At 40.1% G+C, this 17,493-nt stretch overlaps 1 protein-coding gene across 1 annotated transcript in view; it reads left to right on the forward strand.

Annotated features, from left to right (window-relative positions):
* The first annotated feature begins 299 nt into the window (after nt 1-299).
* Nucleotides 300-17,493, forward strand: part of TMEM47 (transmembrane protein 47) — a 100,452-nt gene continuing 83,258 nt past the window's right edge. The window contains exon 1 of the mRNA XM_063457881.1: nt 300-991. Within this exon, the coding sequence (XP_063313951.1) occupies nt 772-991 (220 nt within the window). The 5' untranslated portion in view covers nt 300-771. The remainder of the gene's footprint in view (nt 992-17,493) is intronic.

A 17,493-nucleotide genomic window follows, 5' to 3' on the forward strand; every position in this document is an offset into this window, starting at 1 on the left:
CAATCTTACAGGAAGAAAAAAAAAAAAAGCTATAGCCTGCATCTGTTCAAGGTTAAAATCCCTGTAGTTATGATAGCTGTTTATATGAATATATAAAATCACGTACACCCCTTACTCTTGAGATGTGTGTATGTGCTTTTCCCTCCTTCATGTAACATGCATTTAATTCTCTGTGCTCCCCTGTCTGTCCCTCCTCTGTTAGCCTTCCTCTAGAGCTGGGGAGTGACGTCAGCAACTTGGCCGGTGCCCCCTTGCAGCCAAGAGGAGGAGAAGGAGAGGGAGAGAGAGAGGGAGAGAGAGAGAGAGAGAGAGAGAGAGCAGAAGAAGGCACAGAGAGAAGGAAAAAGAAGGGGAGGGAGTGAGTTATGCAAAGACGGAGGTCACTAGATAACAGTTCTCTTCTGTCCTGGAGCAAGGAGCTGCAAGCCACATCTGATTCAAGGAAAACAAGTGTCAGGCAGAGAAAGAGGAGGGAAGTCACCTCTTATCATCAACCATCATCAACATCTCCTGCAGAAGGAACTGAACAAGAAAGACCCACCACCTGCTCCTTCCACTTCACTGACCAACCCCTCTGTCTCCCATCTCTGTCGCTAAGCCCAGGGTATCCCCTCACTTTCCTAGAATCTCCAGACAATACTTGGAGTATTAAAGTATCTTTATTGAGAGGAAACACTCTGTAGCCTTGTTCACCTTCACTTTACTCTCTGCAAACCCCCGTTCCAGCCTCCTCCTGTGCTGTCTGGCGGCTGCTGATCCGGGGAGGGGACCATGGCTTCTTCTGCCAGCGGGATGGAGGAGGTGCGCTCCTCGGTTCTCACCCCACTCAAGCTGGTGGGACTGGTGTGCATCTTCCTGGCCCTGTGTCTGGACATCGGAGCCGTTCTGAGCCCAGCCTGGGTGACGGCGGACAACCAGTATTACCTTTCCCTATGGGAGTCCTGTCGGAAACCTGCCAACCACTGGCTGTGCGAGTCCACCCTGCAGAGCGGTGAGCGATCCACTACTTATCTCCCTGCCCTCACTGCTCACCCCTTGTGATCCACTGCTCAGCTCTCTGTCCTAACTGCTCACCCCCTGTGATCCACTGCCCATCTCCCTGCCCTCACTGCTCACCCCCAGTGATCCACTGCCCAGCTCCCTGCCCTAACTGCTCACCCCCTGTGATCCACTGCCCAGCTCCCTGCCCTCACTGCTCACCCCCTGTGATCCACTGCCCATCTCCCTGCCCTCACTGCACACCCCCTGTGATCCACTGCCCAGCTCCCTGCCCTCACTGCTCACCCCCAGTGATCCACTGCCCAGCTTCCTGCCCGCACTGTTCCATCCAGAACCCAGGCACCCCTTGCTTTAGGGAACTAGCAAACTACCATCTGTCTGCTTGCTGTCTCCTGGCACCCATCACCCTGCTGCCTCTCATCTACACTTAAACAGTGCCATTATTAGCTGCATTACCTAAACATCACAGCATGCTATGTATCAGCAATGGGGTGCAGCAGGGTTTGGCATTCCAGTGTGTATATCTGTGTGTGTTGAAAGCTGTTTAGTTTAGGCATTTCATTCCTTTGTTGCTGATGTTTTGTGTGTCTGCATCCTATTCATCTCTAATCAAAAGAACACCAAACTGCACCAAGTTTAACCCACTAAGTGCAAAATAGATGCGTTGATCTTGATAGCCATAGTGTTAAATCATCTGAAAACTAAAATACACATTAGGATTTATTTATCTTTTTAGGAGCTTTTTCAAGTAGTTGTTCTGACTGGGATTCCTTCTTATTGCTAATGGTGGTGGAATGTTCTGACTTTTTGCTTTTGTAGTTAATATTATACAAGTTTTTTAGAATGTCGCGTTTTATTTTCCGTACATGGCATTGTATTCATGGGACATGTCCTTGCTTTCTAACAGCCAGCAATTTATTTTTAACTGTTGTAAAGAAAAACCTAAAATATAGGTTTAACACATGTCATACGCAAATAGGTAACGCTGTATGATGAAATGTAGGATGAGTGTTAGAATACCTTAGATCCCCATCTTCCTTATAATATATCTGTACACTTATTTCCTTATTTCACGATAAAGCAGACAATAATCCTGTCTTTGAGGTGGTAGACTGAGATTGTAACAATGCTACTGAAGCTGCTGTGTAAGGTTTGTGTGGATGCCGTTACTAATTCCTAGTTTCTTTGTTGTAGTAATAAATAATTAAATTGCTGTATACAGTAGCACATAGTTAGCTGGAGGTTAGTGGTATTCAGGTGCCTTTCTGTAAGTCACACTTTCATTTTGATATAGACAGACAGACATATTTTACACAATGCTTTCTTTGGAAACAAATCTTTACATTTGCCTTCTGTAATAATTGCAACAGATGTCTGATTAATAACGTGTTTACTAACATGATCTATGTCTGAAATACATAACACCCTTGCCACTTATATATGGTTTTATATGTTATTTTTTTATGAAGCACCAACATATTCCGAAGCGCTGCTCAATATAGGCTTGTATTTTATTGTGATGCTTATTCTCCTGACATTTGGTGCCAGGGGAATAAACACAATGTATGTCTAAAAACTCTAGAAGGGCTATCCCTGTTGTACATTACGAGTTACATTCATACAGTGAAGCTCGTGATTATAATTATTTTGCAAATAGTATTATAAGTACATTATGTTCATTTCTGCTCTAGACACAAGCATACTAACATGTAATTATAATATGCTTGGTTACTTTGTAACAGAAAACCGCAAATATATTTACAGCATTCTCTTGAGTAATTCAGTTGTTTTGATGGGGGAAAAATTGTTTTTTATGTTTTGATTGTAGGTCTTTAGCCATTTGATAGCCTTAGTAAATTGTAGATTTTTCAGAAGGCTCTGCATATTTAAGATGTGCCTATTGCCTGTCTTTTGTGTTGGGATGCAGCACAAACCAGGGTTTTCTCTGTAGTTGCTTATTTGTTTGGTCTTTTTATGTCCTGAAAGTTGGTTAATACTCAGACAATAGTAGCATAAAGAGGTCAGTGGCACTTAGGGTAAAACATACTTTGCCATAGAGAGTCTTTCTATAAAGATCTGTTGATGGCATCACTGTTTCCCTTTGATATTGTACATGTTATTAGCATCACTAATCTCTTACAGAATGCATGTGTTCTAAATTCTTCAAGACCACTGACATGTCAGAACTGTGATGAAATGTACTTAACCATGCTCCTAAATGAAGGGATTAAACATCAGTATGGTCATAAGTGATTCATATAAACTTGTAAATATGTCTCAGTGAAGTCAATTACAGATGTAACATTGCATAGATAGTATTAGCTGAAGGAAATATTTCCATCTTATGTGTTATTATGGAGACAGAGTACTAAATTGATGAAGTTTCTTTAAAACTGTATTTAAGTATCTGTCATGCATAGCATGGTTGAGCATGCCAAAAATGTTATTTATATCTTATGCTAGCCAAATGACTTAAGTAGCAGATTCATATTCTAGCACTGGTAGTAAACTAATCACAGATTAGATGCTTGCACGTTTGTGCCTTACCCAAAATGCAGTGCTATCTGTCCTTAGAGCAAAGCATTCTGGGATATGTTGCAATGGATGCTCAATGAGGTACCCACAAGGACATATCTTCTGTCTGAGTAGCTTGAGGACGGAAATAGAACCAAAACATAAGATAGAAATGATTTTAAAAATCTGAAAAATTACACATTTAGCAAATTCAATTATAAAGAAGCATGCATTTGGAACATGGGATCTACAGTTAGTATGGAATATTTGGAGAAAATGTGTAAGCATACTGATTAAACATCAGTATGGTCATAAGTGATTCATATAAACTTGTAAATATGTCTCAGTGAAGTCAATTACAGATGTAACATTGCATAGATAGTATTAGCTGAAGGAAATATTTCCATCTTATGTGTTATTATGGAGACAGAGTACTAAATTGATGAAGTTTCTTTAAAACTGTATTTAAGTATCTGTCATGCATAGCATGGTTGAGCATGCCAAAAATGTTATTTATATCTTATGCTAGCCAAATGACTTAAGTAGCAGATTCATATTCTAGCACTGGTAGTAAACTAATCACAGATTAGATGCTTGCACGTTTGTGCCTTACCCAAAATGCAGTGCTATCTGTCCTTAGAGCAAAGCATTCTGGGATATGTTGCAATGGATGCTCAATGAGGTACCCACAAGGACATATCTTCTGTCTGAGTAGCTTGAGGACGGAAATAGAACCAAAACATAAGATAGAAATGATTTTAAAAATCTGAAAAATTACACATTTAGCAAATTCAATTATAAAGAAGCATGCATTTGGAACATGGGATCTACAGTTAGTATGGAATATTTGGAGAAAATGTGTAAGCATAGTTGCTGTTTAGGAAAACATAGGAAATGTAACAAACTTTGGGAATTTTAATTGTTTATCCGTCCGTCATTTCTAAAAATATTGGAGGAGTAATATATATACTACCGATGATAACACAATTGTCTTTGCAAATGTCTTCACAATACTTCAGAGATTTTCAAAAGTTGCAAAAAAGAAAAAAAAAGTATATTTCATAACACAAAATATGAAATGTATAATACCTTCATACACTAAGTACACTTGTGGTAAAACCAGGAATCTGTTTTGAAATACAACTTGAACTTATGATCTAAAGTAAGGTGGAGCTCTCCCTACCACTCACCATACAAAGTACTACATTGATTCATGCAGGACCTTGTAATGTCTGGTAGAAGAAGTCCTTCTGTGCAAGGAAAAGATTGAAATGTCTAGCAGAGTGAGTATCAGCACTGTAGTAGAGGTGAAGATAAGCCTTCAACTTTAGCATATAGTACTGAAAGGATTGCCCAGGCACTCTGACCGTAACGTTACCAAACATGCTGGCTATGGTGCATTGAATGTGCCTTTAAAACAAAAAAATGAAACTAGCTCAACTTTCCAACTGAAAAATGCATAGCAATATACACAGAAAGAGATTGATATGCCAAAAAATATGACATGGAGATTTTATGTAAACGTATGTCATCACTGACATTCTATTGGAAAAAGAAAAAAATTAACCGCACTCCAATCAATGAAGATTCAGGTGCTAAACTGGACCAAGGCCCAGCACTAGCCCCAGGGAGTAAATATCAGTGGTAGAAAGAGGATTCAAGCACTCCAAGTATCTTCAAATGTATTTATTGGGGCAAGTGAGACACCGCAACGTTTCGACCCCTGAAAGGGTCTTTGTCAAACTTAACAAAGACCCTTTCAGGGATCGAAACGTTGCGGTGTCTCACTTCACCCAATAAATAGATTTGAAGATACTTGGGAGTGCCTGGATCCTCTTTTTAATACTGACAATCTATTGGAGTCATAAGCAGTGGTGTACTAAGGCGGGGAGGGTCCGGTCTGCCCCGGGTGCCACTAACTAGGGGGGTGTCTGGGGCGCACTTTGACAGGGACTGGGCCGCTTACAGGAGTCTCCACACTCGTTTCAGATCCAGCAGCAGCAGGTCCTCTGTTCTCGTGATCTGTGTGAGTGTTGCCGCGGTTTGCTATGGTGGATCGCGAGAACAGAGGACCTGCTGCTGCTAGATGTGGATGAAAGGTGGACACTCCTGGGCCCCTATGCTGTACCACTGGACCACCAGGGACCCATGCTGTGGCACTAGACCACCAGGGATTGTATTGTGTCCTCCTTCCCTGGCCACAGGTAAGAGTCAGGGAGTGGGGGGGATAGGTAAGCGTCAGAGAGGGGGGGCAGGTAAGAGACAGGGAGGGGGCAGGTAAGAAACAGGAAGGGGGCATGTAAGAGGCAGGGAGGGGGCAGGTAAGAAACAGGAAGGGGGCAGGTAAGAGTCAGGGATGGGGGGCAGGTAAGAGACAGGGAGGGGGCAGGTAAGAGACAGGGAGGGGGCAGGTAAGAGGCAGGGAGGGGGCAGGTAAGAAACAGGAAGGGGGCAGGTAAGAGACAGGGATGGGGGCAGGTAAGAGACAGGGATGGGGGCAGGTAAGAGACAGGGCTGGGGGACAGGTAAGAAATGGAAGGGGGCAGGTAAGAGACAGGGGCAGGTAAGAGACAGGGAAGGGGGCAGGTAAGAAACAGGGAGGGGGCAGGTAAGAGTCAGTGAGGGTGGACAGGTAAGAGACAGGTAAGGGGGCAGGTAAGAGACAGGGATGGGGTGCACAGGAGGGGCAGGTAATGGTGGAGGGAGGGCAGGTAAGAAACAGGGAGGGGGCAGGTAAGAGTCAGAGGGGGGACAGGTAAGAGACAGGGAGGTGGGGCAGGTTAGAGACAGGGGGCAGGTAAGAGAGGGGGGACAGGTAAGAGACAGGGAAGGGGGCAGGTAAGAGACAGGGACAGGGTGCACAGGAGGGGCAGGTAATGGTGGAGGGAGGGCAGGTAAGAAACAGGGAGGGGGCAGGTAAGAGTCAGAGGGGGGACAGGTAAGAGACAGGGAGGTGGGGCAGGTTAGAGACAGGGGTCAGGTAAGAGGCAGGGAGGGGGTCAGGTAAGAGACAGGGAGCAGGGCAGGGAAGAGACAGGGAGGGGCGCAGGCAAGAAACAGGGGAGGCAGGCAAGAGTCATGGAGGTGGGGCGAACCCAAGCAATAAACCCTGCTCACCTCCCCAGCACTTATCCCACACAACACACACACTGCATACACTATACACACACTGCATACACTTTACACACACACACTGCATACACTATACAAACACTGCATCCAATATACAAACACACACCTACATACACTATACAAATACACACTGCATCCACTATACACACACAGACACACACGTAAACATGTTTGTCTGTGTATCTTTATGTCTGTGTTTTTATATATGTGTATCTGTATGAGTCAGTGTGTGTATGTGTATCTGTATGTGTGTCTGTGTATCTGTATGTGTGTCTGTGTTTGTATCGGTGTGTCTGTGTTTGTATCGGTTTGTCTGTGCCTGTGTGTCTCTCTGTGTGTCTGTAGGTGTGTGTGTTTGTATCGATATGTGTGTTTGTATCTGTATGTCTATCTGTATGTGTTTTAGTGTTTGTCTGTATCTATGTGTGCATCTATGTGTCTATGTATCTGAATGTGTGCCAGTGTGTGTATATGTATGTATATGTGTATATGTGCATACATTTCAGCATTTCGCCTACACTACACACAAATACAATCCTGCATCCAAATGTCAACACTACATAAAAACACACCCCCATATTAAAAAAATCACACTACAGAAAAATGCACTCCTGCATTCAAATGCCAATACGTGCAAACACACCTATCCATTCACTCACACATACTCCATACAAAAAAACATGCTTACATTCAGACACACAAACACTGCTCGGTGCTAAATACATTAAAAAAGTGGCAGGTGTTTTTTAAATTTTAAAGTTGAGGGGGGGAGGGCGTGTGCCAGATATAGGATCCGCCCCAGTTGCCAAAAGCTCCAGATATGCCCCTGGTCATAAGGGCTCCTAAATAAAAATAAAAAAAAGAGAGAGAATGGAGCAATAGGATTGACAGAAACTAATTTGAAAAGAGGAGACTAGAAAATCATATTAATTCCTTCAGTGATAACATGGGCACACACACTATATCATCCCTGAATTATTGATCTAAATAACTTTCCTGGGATTATATAGCTACTGATTTCTTCAGTGGTTAGAGCAAAGCACTCCTGTGGTGATATTGATAACTTTCTCATGTTTCAGCTAGAACTATTGAGGTTATTTCAAATTAAAGATTTAAACTTTGTTTGGGAGTTTGTTCCTTGTTTTCTATGGCATGGGGAACAGCTTCACAAATCAGCTATGCAAGTTCTGGATTTTGTGGTTGTACTGTGTTTAACTTAAAATGTTTATTTTTTTTTAGCTTTTAGCAGAATGTTATTTGACTCTCTTTTGAATTACATAAAAATAAAAAAAGAGAGAGAATGGAGCAATAGGATTGACAGAAACTAATTTGAAAAGAGGAGACTAGAAAATCATATTAATCCCTTCAGTGATAACATGGGCACACACACTATATCATCCCTGAATTATTGATCTAAATAACTTTCCTGGGATTATATAGCTACTGATTTCTTCAGTGGTTCAATACCAGGTTGCTAAGGTAGGGGTGCAAATTTCATTTTGTGTCCTCAGTTCAATATATCAACTATAAATAATTATAATAAGTAGGTTAAACAAATCTATACATTATTAATCTACAAAATCTACTATATTCCCAAACTGAAAGTGTAAAAAAGTTGCCCACTGATTTATTCAGATTCTAAACCATGATGTAGAGTGTGTGCTCATGTTAGTGAAGACACCCACAAATATAAAGTAGGCTACAGGCCCTGTACTTTATATAACTATCCAAACCAACAGGCCATGGAAGAGGAGCTCTAACTAACAAGCATTGGGAGAGTAGGAGATCTACTCGTTCTTATGTATTATTATTAAGTACATCTCCCCACATTGAATATAGTAGTAGAGGGGCCCATTTATCAAAGATTCACTGGTCAGCAGGAAAGGATAAAAATAAATTCCAGCATTTCCTTTTGAAACTTCATAAAGGCTTGATAAAGAACGTTTCGCCGGTCAAAACATTACTATTGTACACTTTGGGCACTTGAATAAAGGGACGATACTGTCAAAAGGAAGTGCTGTAATTTATTTTTATACTTTCCTGAATACATACTGGTTTGGGCGGATCCAATTCCTTGCATCCTTCTGTTGTTGGTAGGTACTGTTCTTATTTTGGAGTCATGCAGTGGTAAGCAGGGTGTAAATCACCCAGCGCATTGTTTGTCTCATTTTCCCCACCACCTAAAATGGCATGTGGAGAGGTCTGTCATATGTTCAGCCGACCCATGCCTGCTTACTAATTAAATTTTTTAGACTTGTTGATCGTCTATACAGTTTCAGTAGCCCTCTCCATGATGACTGGATGAGCCTCGACTGATAGTTTCCAATCCAACTATCATCCAGAGTTACATAATGACAGGTAAGCCTCACATGGTCAATATTTTTTTCAGCGTATTTTAAATATTTTTTGTATTTTTGTATAGCTATTCATTTTTTGAGAGTGAACCTACTTCAAAAAGTGTCTTCAACTGACTTAAATAAAAAAATACAACTGATTTCATGTCAGCTCAAAAGTCATTGTAGACTCCAGTTGATAGACTGCAATGTATTTGTTTCATACAATAAATTATTTTAAATACTGCATACTTATCACAACCTTACACTTCCAGCACTGTGTGTATACCATTTCTTGTTCAGCTGTGTCTTTAAATTTATTTTTTTTTATTTTTTAAAAGTCTCCTTGGTTACTTTTTTGCCATCTAACTAGAAATGGAAATTTATGGAAGATTGTCTGCTTAAAAAGTATCTCCTTAGCAACCGCAATCTATTATCCCAGTTCATTGACTTTGCCTTAAAATATCCATGGTTTGAAGACAAACATTCTATGTACTAGAGATAGAAATTGGTTTAAAAAGGAGTATTTGCATTTTTTAGAGGTTGCATTTTTTTTTTTTTTTTTACTGCATTCATATTTTCAGTAATTGTGTCCCTGGAATTGTATTTGTTAAGTTGAGAAACCATGACAAAGCTTTTAAGCATTTTATGAGGTGGCTCATGTGCTCTCCAATAGCTCACTATGTGTCAGCTGTCTCGGTTTTGTATAAGAAAACAAAAGAATTATTGAACAATAAGGAATCTAGTCCCCTTTCACATACTAAATCCAGCAATAAGAAACAGATGTGTTTTCACCCCCTTGACACAATCCCTCCACATTTATTTCACTTCATCTTGGTTTCTCAAATATTTTGAAGTACTTGAAATACACTTCTTATATAGAAAAAGTGAGAATGAAAATTGGGACAGCGAGTTTCAAGGTCACAAGAAAGACTCTGGTTTCACAGCTATTTCTTGAGTAAATAAATAACTATGCTTGAACAGACCCTTTATGCTGCAAATCTAACACTTTCTATTGGTGTATAAAGGGCTCTTGTGAGACTGCTAAAGTCCTTTCTAACATCATTTTACCTAATGTCAAGGAGTATAAAACGGACAGCAGTGTCTGGCAATCTGTTTAGCTATTTCCTTTTAATTGGGTGATCAGTATGGTTAAGATGAATACATTATGGGTGGGGTTTATTAAAAAATATACCAAATTATGAATTTTGCAAAATGTATGCTCTAATAATTAAGTTGTTACTATACTTGAGATGGAGGTATTGCTTAAATTAGCCTAATGTGTGTTGTTTGGCTTATAGTTATAGCAGTTTGGAGTTAAGTTAATGAGCCCCATTTTGATTTAGACAGTTCAAAAATGCTGTTTTTTTAAATGACTACTGGCATACAGTCACTTTCTTAGAGCAAAGCACACCTGTGGTGATATTGATAACTTTCTCATGTTTCAGCTAGAACTATTGAGGTTATTTAAAATTAAAGATTTAAACTTTGTTTGGGAGTTTGTTCCTTGTTTTCTATGGCGTGGGGAACAGCTTCACAAATCAGCTATGCAAGTTCTGGATTTTGTGGTTGTACTGTGTTTAACTTAAAATGTTTATTTTTTTTTTTTTTAGCTTTTAGCAGAATGTTATTTGACTCTCTTTTGAATTACAGATAAACCATACAAAATTTGAATAGCTATAGAACATGCCATATATAGGAATTTCTAGTCAAGAAAATGTTCAAGATTGCAAATATGTACATGAAGAATTTCTTTCTTTTTTTAAACTGGTAGTAACAGACTATAATCTATGTGTAGGCAATGTGTGTCTTTCTGGGTTTTTTTTGTTTGTTTTTTTTGTGTCAGTGCATTTCTTTTTGTGGCAAAGCCTAACCCCTGCCATAACTTTAGATCTAACTTAAAAAAGGGGTGATAGAAGGGTTGATGAAGATTACTCCCAATTGGGGCTAAATGACAGGGCAAACGCCATGAATAATCACATCATGGCTGGTGGGTCTTAATCTCAATTGTTCCATGATAGGAGGCCTGTGTCAGTAATTTTTTTTTGTCTAATAGACTGTTGAAGGCTGAAGTCGCAGTTGAATATTGTGCTCATGTCTATTTAGGAGTTGTCTCGCTTATGGAGATGTGGTATAGTACAGTCAGTAATACAATCTGTCTCTGACCTTGAAAAAGTCTGCTACAGGGTTTAAATAGCTACTGATTTCTTTAGTGGTTCAATACCAGGTTGCTAAGGAAGGGGTGTAAATCTCCATTTTGTGTCCTCAATTCAATATATCAACTATAAATAATTATAATAAATGGGTTTAAAAAAAATCAATGCTTTCTTAACCTTACAAATCTACTATATTCAGACTGAAAGTGTAAACAAGTTGGCCACTGATTTATTCACATTCTAAATTCATAAATCTGGCATAAAAAGCTGTGTACTATAGCATCAGGTAATTGCAAAGGCAGTCTGCAGAAATATGGAATGTAAATCTGTAAAAAAAAAAAAAAGTCCTATGTTTATTCGCATGGCATTTTGGGAGAGTTATAGAAACATCATCTTATCAGAGCTGCTGTATTTTAGAGCAGGATATTGTACACTGCCTGTGATATGTAGTTGATGCACAGCAGTGTAATTTAGATTGTATTTAATCACGGTTGGCTCTGTCCCTTTGATCTCTCCACAATTTAACAGAGAAATAGAGCACTTATAGCAACATTTCCATAGCATAGACATGTATGTGTGTAGGATTATAAAGCAAATCTGACTGACCAATAAATAACCCGTATTGCTAATTTATGCAGCTCCCAGAGATAAAAGGAGAAACTATTAATATGACACTGTCACTTCTTTTTCTAAAGATACAACCTATCTAAAAAAACAAAAAAAAAAAAAAAAAAACCTTTATGTATATTTTGCTGAAATGCCAGCACAATTAAACATATACTTTTCACATAGGAAAGATGAAAAGCTATCCTCTAGCATAATGTTCAATAGATGTGTATGGTGTCTCATTGCATCATAACAAGAAGACATGATGAGGGTTTTTTTCCCTGCTAATTCAGATCCAGGCTGACAAAAACAAAGTTTCAGGTAAGCGTATCCCCTTTCCCCCAGGCACCACCATGCAAGGGCAAACTTCATCTGAAGATTCTTTGCAAACAAAAATTTAACCCACAAGCTTATCAGCTATACAAACTATATAGATCTACATACTCTTTTACTTTGCCAGTTATTTCTTTACAATAAAACATGTGTCTCAAACTTAATATATCTGGAGGCCAATGGTCTTCTCACTTATGGGCTACTCTCCAGTGCCCACACATATATACATAGATCCATCAGTGGTGGCTTGTGCACAGGGGCACTTAGAGCAGTTCCCACCAGATAATTGAGGTCATAATATATATATATATATATATATATATATATATATATATATATTGCTAGTGGTAAAAGAGTGAACACCTGACATGATTATCCTTTGGAAAAGGGCTAATATACAAATGTCCGTTCAAAATGGTAAACATACAGCGTTGCAATGCTATACCCTTCCTTTAGTCCATTAAAGCACAAATTGACTCACTGATAAATATCAACGGCTTTCTGTATCCTGGGCATCATGGCATGTGTAGAATTTAGGATGTTTGTGAAATCTGTTCAGTCGAAGAACACTTTAAAAAAATAACCTATATTTAAACGACCACTATAGTGCCAGGAAAACAAACTTGATTTTCTGGCACTATAGTGCCCTGAGGGTACCCCCACCCTCAGGGTCCCACTCCCGTGGCGCTGAAGGGGGAGAAAGGGGTGAATCTCTTACCTCTTTTCCAGCGCTGGGCTCCCTCGGTGCTGGGACTCTCCTCCCTCTTCTTCCGTCATCGGCTGAATGCGCGTGCACGGCAAGAGCCACGCGCGCATTCAGCTAGTATCATAGGAAAGCATTCTCAATACTTTACTATGGACGCTGGCGTCTTCTCACTGTGAAAATCACAGTGAGAAGCGCAGAAGCGCCTCTAGCGGCTGTCAATGAGACAGCCACTAGAGGCTGGATTAAGCCATAGGTAAACATAGCAGTGTCTCTGAAACTGCTATGTTTACAGCAAAAAGGGTTAAACCTAGATGGACCTGGTACCCAGACCACTTCATTAAGCTGAAGTGGTCTGGGTGCCTATAGTGGTCCTTTAAAGAAAATATAGTCACCTGCAAGTTGTCAATAAATGCATCATTTTCATTCCTGACTTTGGGGAGTTATCTTATCCCATAAACCTCTATGCAGTTTATGGGATAAATAATATATCCCTCACCCACAGTACGAATATTGTAGATGATCATTTTATACACAGCCAACTTCAGTGTTTAGTGAACTGGACTGTGTTTTGCTAAGGCAGAGCTGCTGATTGTTGTTCACAGTCTGTGATTCGATTCTCTCCAGGTAGGGGACAGAGCATTCCTTTTGTGTGTGTGTCGTGCCCATGCTGCACTTTCAACATGGATACATTAATGTAATGCAGCCTGGAACTAAGAGTTATGAGCTGCCTGATTGACAGCCATGGTAGATTATGTTAAAACACCAGTGATTGTTATGAAACTCTACAGCTATAAATAACTATCAATGGGCCATGGGTGCTCTAAGCATCATGCAGAAATGTAAAGTGCCAATGTTGCTAGGACAGACCCTTTCAAAACCTAACTTTGCATATGCAATAGTACTAGGAAAGCTTGAGTTAAAGTTAAAGGGATCCTATAGTGTCCCGGAGCTACTGCTCACAGAGACAGGAGACGTATCGGTAATATTGTTAAGCAAGCAAAGCAGGAAGGGGAATTGGATGTACTTGTCCATTTAGGGACAAATGACTTGGCTTGCAATGAGGTTTCAGAGGTTAAGGAAGTTTTTAGTGTTTTTGCCAATGATATACGGCAGGTTGCTTCCACATTGTCATTCTCTGAAGTTCTGCCTGTGCATAACACTCAGAATGACAGGCGGATGCGTATTAGGGACTTTAACTTGTGGCTTGGTGAATGGTGTCGGGAGCAAGGATTTGGCTTTATTGCTCATGGTAGCTCTGTTTGGAATGGAAATAAACTGTACAAAAAAGATGGTTTGCATCTTTCTCAAAAGGGAACAAATGTTCTCAGTGAGCAGTTCAGAGGTTTTGCTAGGATGTATTTAAACTAGGAGGGGGGGGCAAAAGGGTGATAAAACATCAATCCAATTGTCCCCCAAAACAAGGACAGAAGGTGCCTGTAGCAAGTGTGTTAAAAAATGATAAGCTTAGAGTCATGTCTACAAATGCTCGCAGTTTAGGGAATAAGATCCATGAACTTGTGGCAATAATGGCAACTGATAGTGTAGATTTAGTCGCTGTTACTGAGACATGGTATAATGAGAAAAATGACTGGGACATAGCAATACCAGGGTACTCTTTATATAGAAAAGACAGGGAAGGCAAGAAAGGGGGAGGGGTGGCCCTGTATGTAAAGAATAGCATAAAATCTAGTCTAATAAAGGTTAGTGAGGCGAACATAGAGTCAGTTAGAATTTGGTAATCACACAGTAACTCGTGTAGGTGTGATTTATAGGCCCCCAGGACAAATTGAAGAGTTAGATAATCTACTAGTTGAAGAAATAGCTAAAATGACAATGAAGGGGGAAGTTATCATCATGGGTGACTTTAATCTTCCTGATATAAATTGGAAAACAAAAATAGCTACTTGTGCCAGGAGCACACATATTCTAAACTCCCTACTGGGATTGTCTCTAAAACAAGTCGTTGAGGAGCCAACTCGTAAAGAGGCCATACTAGATTTAGTGTTAACAAATGGAGATTTGGTATCAGATATTACTGTAGGTGAAAGTTTAGGATCCAGTGATCATCAGTCAGTGTGGTTTAATATAAGAACAGTGACTGAGTCACACCACACAAAAACAAAAGTTTTAGACTTTAGAAAAACAGACTTTTCCAAAATTAGAATATGTGTAAAGGAGTCATTATCAGACTGGAGCAATTTAAATGGAGTCCAAAAGAAATGGGATTATTTAAAAGTTGCACTACTGAAGGCAACAGAAAATTGCATTAGGCTTGTCAGTAAAAGCAAAAAATTCAAGAAACCACTGTGGTACTCCACAGATGTAGCCAAGATAGTAAAAAACAAAAAGTTAGCATTTAGTAATTATAAAAAAACCCAGAGTGAGGAAGACAGAATGACCTATAAGATTAGGCAGAAAGAGGCTAAGCAAGTTATAAGAGCTTCCAAATCACACACAGAAGAGAAAATAGCACAGTCAGTAAAAAAGGGGGACAAAACCTTTTTTAGATACATAAATGAGAAAAGAAAAGTAAAACAAGGATTAGTTAGATTAAAAACAAAAGAAGGAAGGTATGTAGATGAGGATAAAGGTCTAGCTGACTGCCTCAATGAATATTTTTGTTCGGTATTTACAGATGAAAATGAAGGAAAGGGACCTCAGTTAAGAAAAAGGATAAATGAGTCATTTATTACACGTGAGTTTACAGAGGAAGAGGTTCTATTTCAACTGTCAAAAGTAAAGACAAATAAGTCAATGGGACCTGATGGAATACACCCAAAGCTATTAAAAGAGCTTAGTGGTGTACTAGCAAAACCATTAACAGATTTATTTAACCAATCATTGATAACAGGAGTAGTCCCAGAAGATTGGAAGTTAGCGAATGTTGTGCCCATTCACAAGAAAGGTAATAGGGAGGAGTCGGGCAACTATAGGCCAGTAAGCCTAACTTCAGTAGTGGGGAAAGTGATGGAAACCATGTTAAAGGATAGGATTGTTGAACATCTAAAAACACACGGATTTCAAGATCAGAGACAACATGGGTTTACTTCAGGGAGATCATGCCAAACTAATCTTATTGATTTTTTTGATTGGGTAACTAAAATTATAGATCAGGGTGGTGCAGTAGACATTGCTTACCTCGATTTCAGTAAGGCTTTTGACACTGTTGCACATAGAAGGCTTATCAACAAACTACAATCTTTGAGTTTGGATTCCAATATTGTTGAATGGGTAAGGCAGTGGCTGAGTGACAGGAAACAGAGGGTTGTAGTCAATGGAGTATATTCAAAGCTTGGGCTTGTCACCAGTGGGGTACCTCAGGGATCTGTACTTGGACCCATTCTCTTTAATATTTTTATTAGTGATATTGCAGAAGGTCTTGATGGTAAGGTGTGTCTTTTTGCGGATGATACTAAGATATGTAACAGGGTTGATGTTCCAGGAGGGATAAGCCAAATGGAAAATGATTTAGGTAGACTAGAAAAATGGTCAGAGTTGTGGCAACTGACATTTAATGTGGATAAGTGCAAGATAATGCATCTTGGACGTAAAAACCCAAGGGCAGAGTACAGAATATTTGATAGAGTCCTAACCTCAACATCTGAGGAAAGGGATTTAGGGGTGATTATTTCTGATGACTTAAAGGTAGGCAGACAATGTAATAGAGCAGCAGGAAATGCTAGCAGAATGCTTGGTTGTATAGGGAGAGGTATTAGCAGTAGAAAGAGGGAAGTGCTCATGCCATTGTACAGAACACTGGTGAGACCTCACTTGGAGTACTGTACACAGTACTGGAGACCCTATCTTCAGAAGGATATTGATACCTTAGAGAGAGTTCAAAGAAGGGCTACTAAACTGGTTCATGGATTGCAGGATAAAACTTACCAGGAAAGGTTAAAGGATCTTAACATGTATAGCATGGAGGAAAGACGAGACAGGGGGGATATGATAGAAACATTTAAATACATAAAGGGAATCAACACAGTAAAGGAGGAGACTATATTTAAAAGAAGAAAAACTACCACAACAAGAGGACATAGTCTTAAATTAGAGGGACAAAGGTTTAAAAATAATATCAGGAAGTATTACTTTACTGAGAGGGTAGTGGATGCATGGAATAGCCTTCCAGCTGAAGTGGTAGAGGTTAACACAGTAAAGGAGTTTAAGCATGCGTGGGATAGGCATAAGGCTATCCTAACTATAAGATAAGGCCAGGGACTAATGAAAGTATTTAGAAAACTGGGCAGACTAGATGGGCCGAATGGTTCTTATCTGCCGTCACATTCTATGTTTCTATGTTTCTATGTGTCAGAAAAACAAAGCCGTTTTCCTGGCACTGTGGGGTTAATAGTGCCCCTCGCACCCCCCCCCCCCAACAGGGCTGAAGGGGTTAAAACCCCTTCAGCCACTTACCTGAATCAAGCGCCAATGTCCCTCGGCGCAGGGTCAGGCTCAACCCACACTCCTCCCCCGCCGACGTCAGCCAGCGGTAGAGATCTAATGTGCATGCACGGCAATGGCTGCGCACACATAAGACTTCCCCATAGGAGGTCCCGTGGGGAAAATCTGACACTGGAGGTCCATGAGGGCATCCGGCGTCAAATAATGGACCAAAAGTCAGTTTTTGATGCCGGAAGCGCCCCCAGTGGCTGTCTGCCATACAGCCACTGTAGGCAGACTTAGAGCTGCAATGTAAACATTGCAGTTCTCTGGA

Source organism: Pelobates fuscus, chromosome 1, assembly GCF_036172605.1.
Source record: "Pelobates fuscus isolate aPelFus1 chromosome 1, aPelFus1.pri, whole genome shotgun sequence".
Classification (NCBI taxonomy): domain Eukaryota; kingdom Metazoa; phylum Chordata; class Amphibia; order Anura; family Pelobatidae; genus Pelobates; species Pelobates fuscus.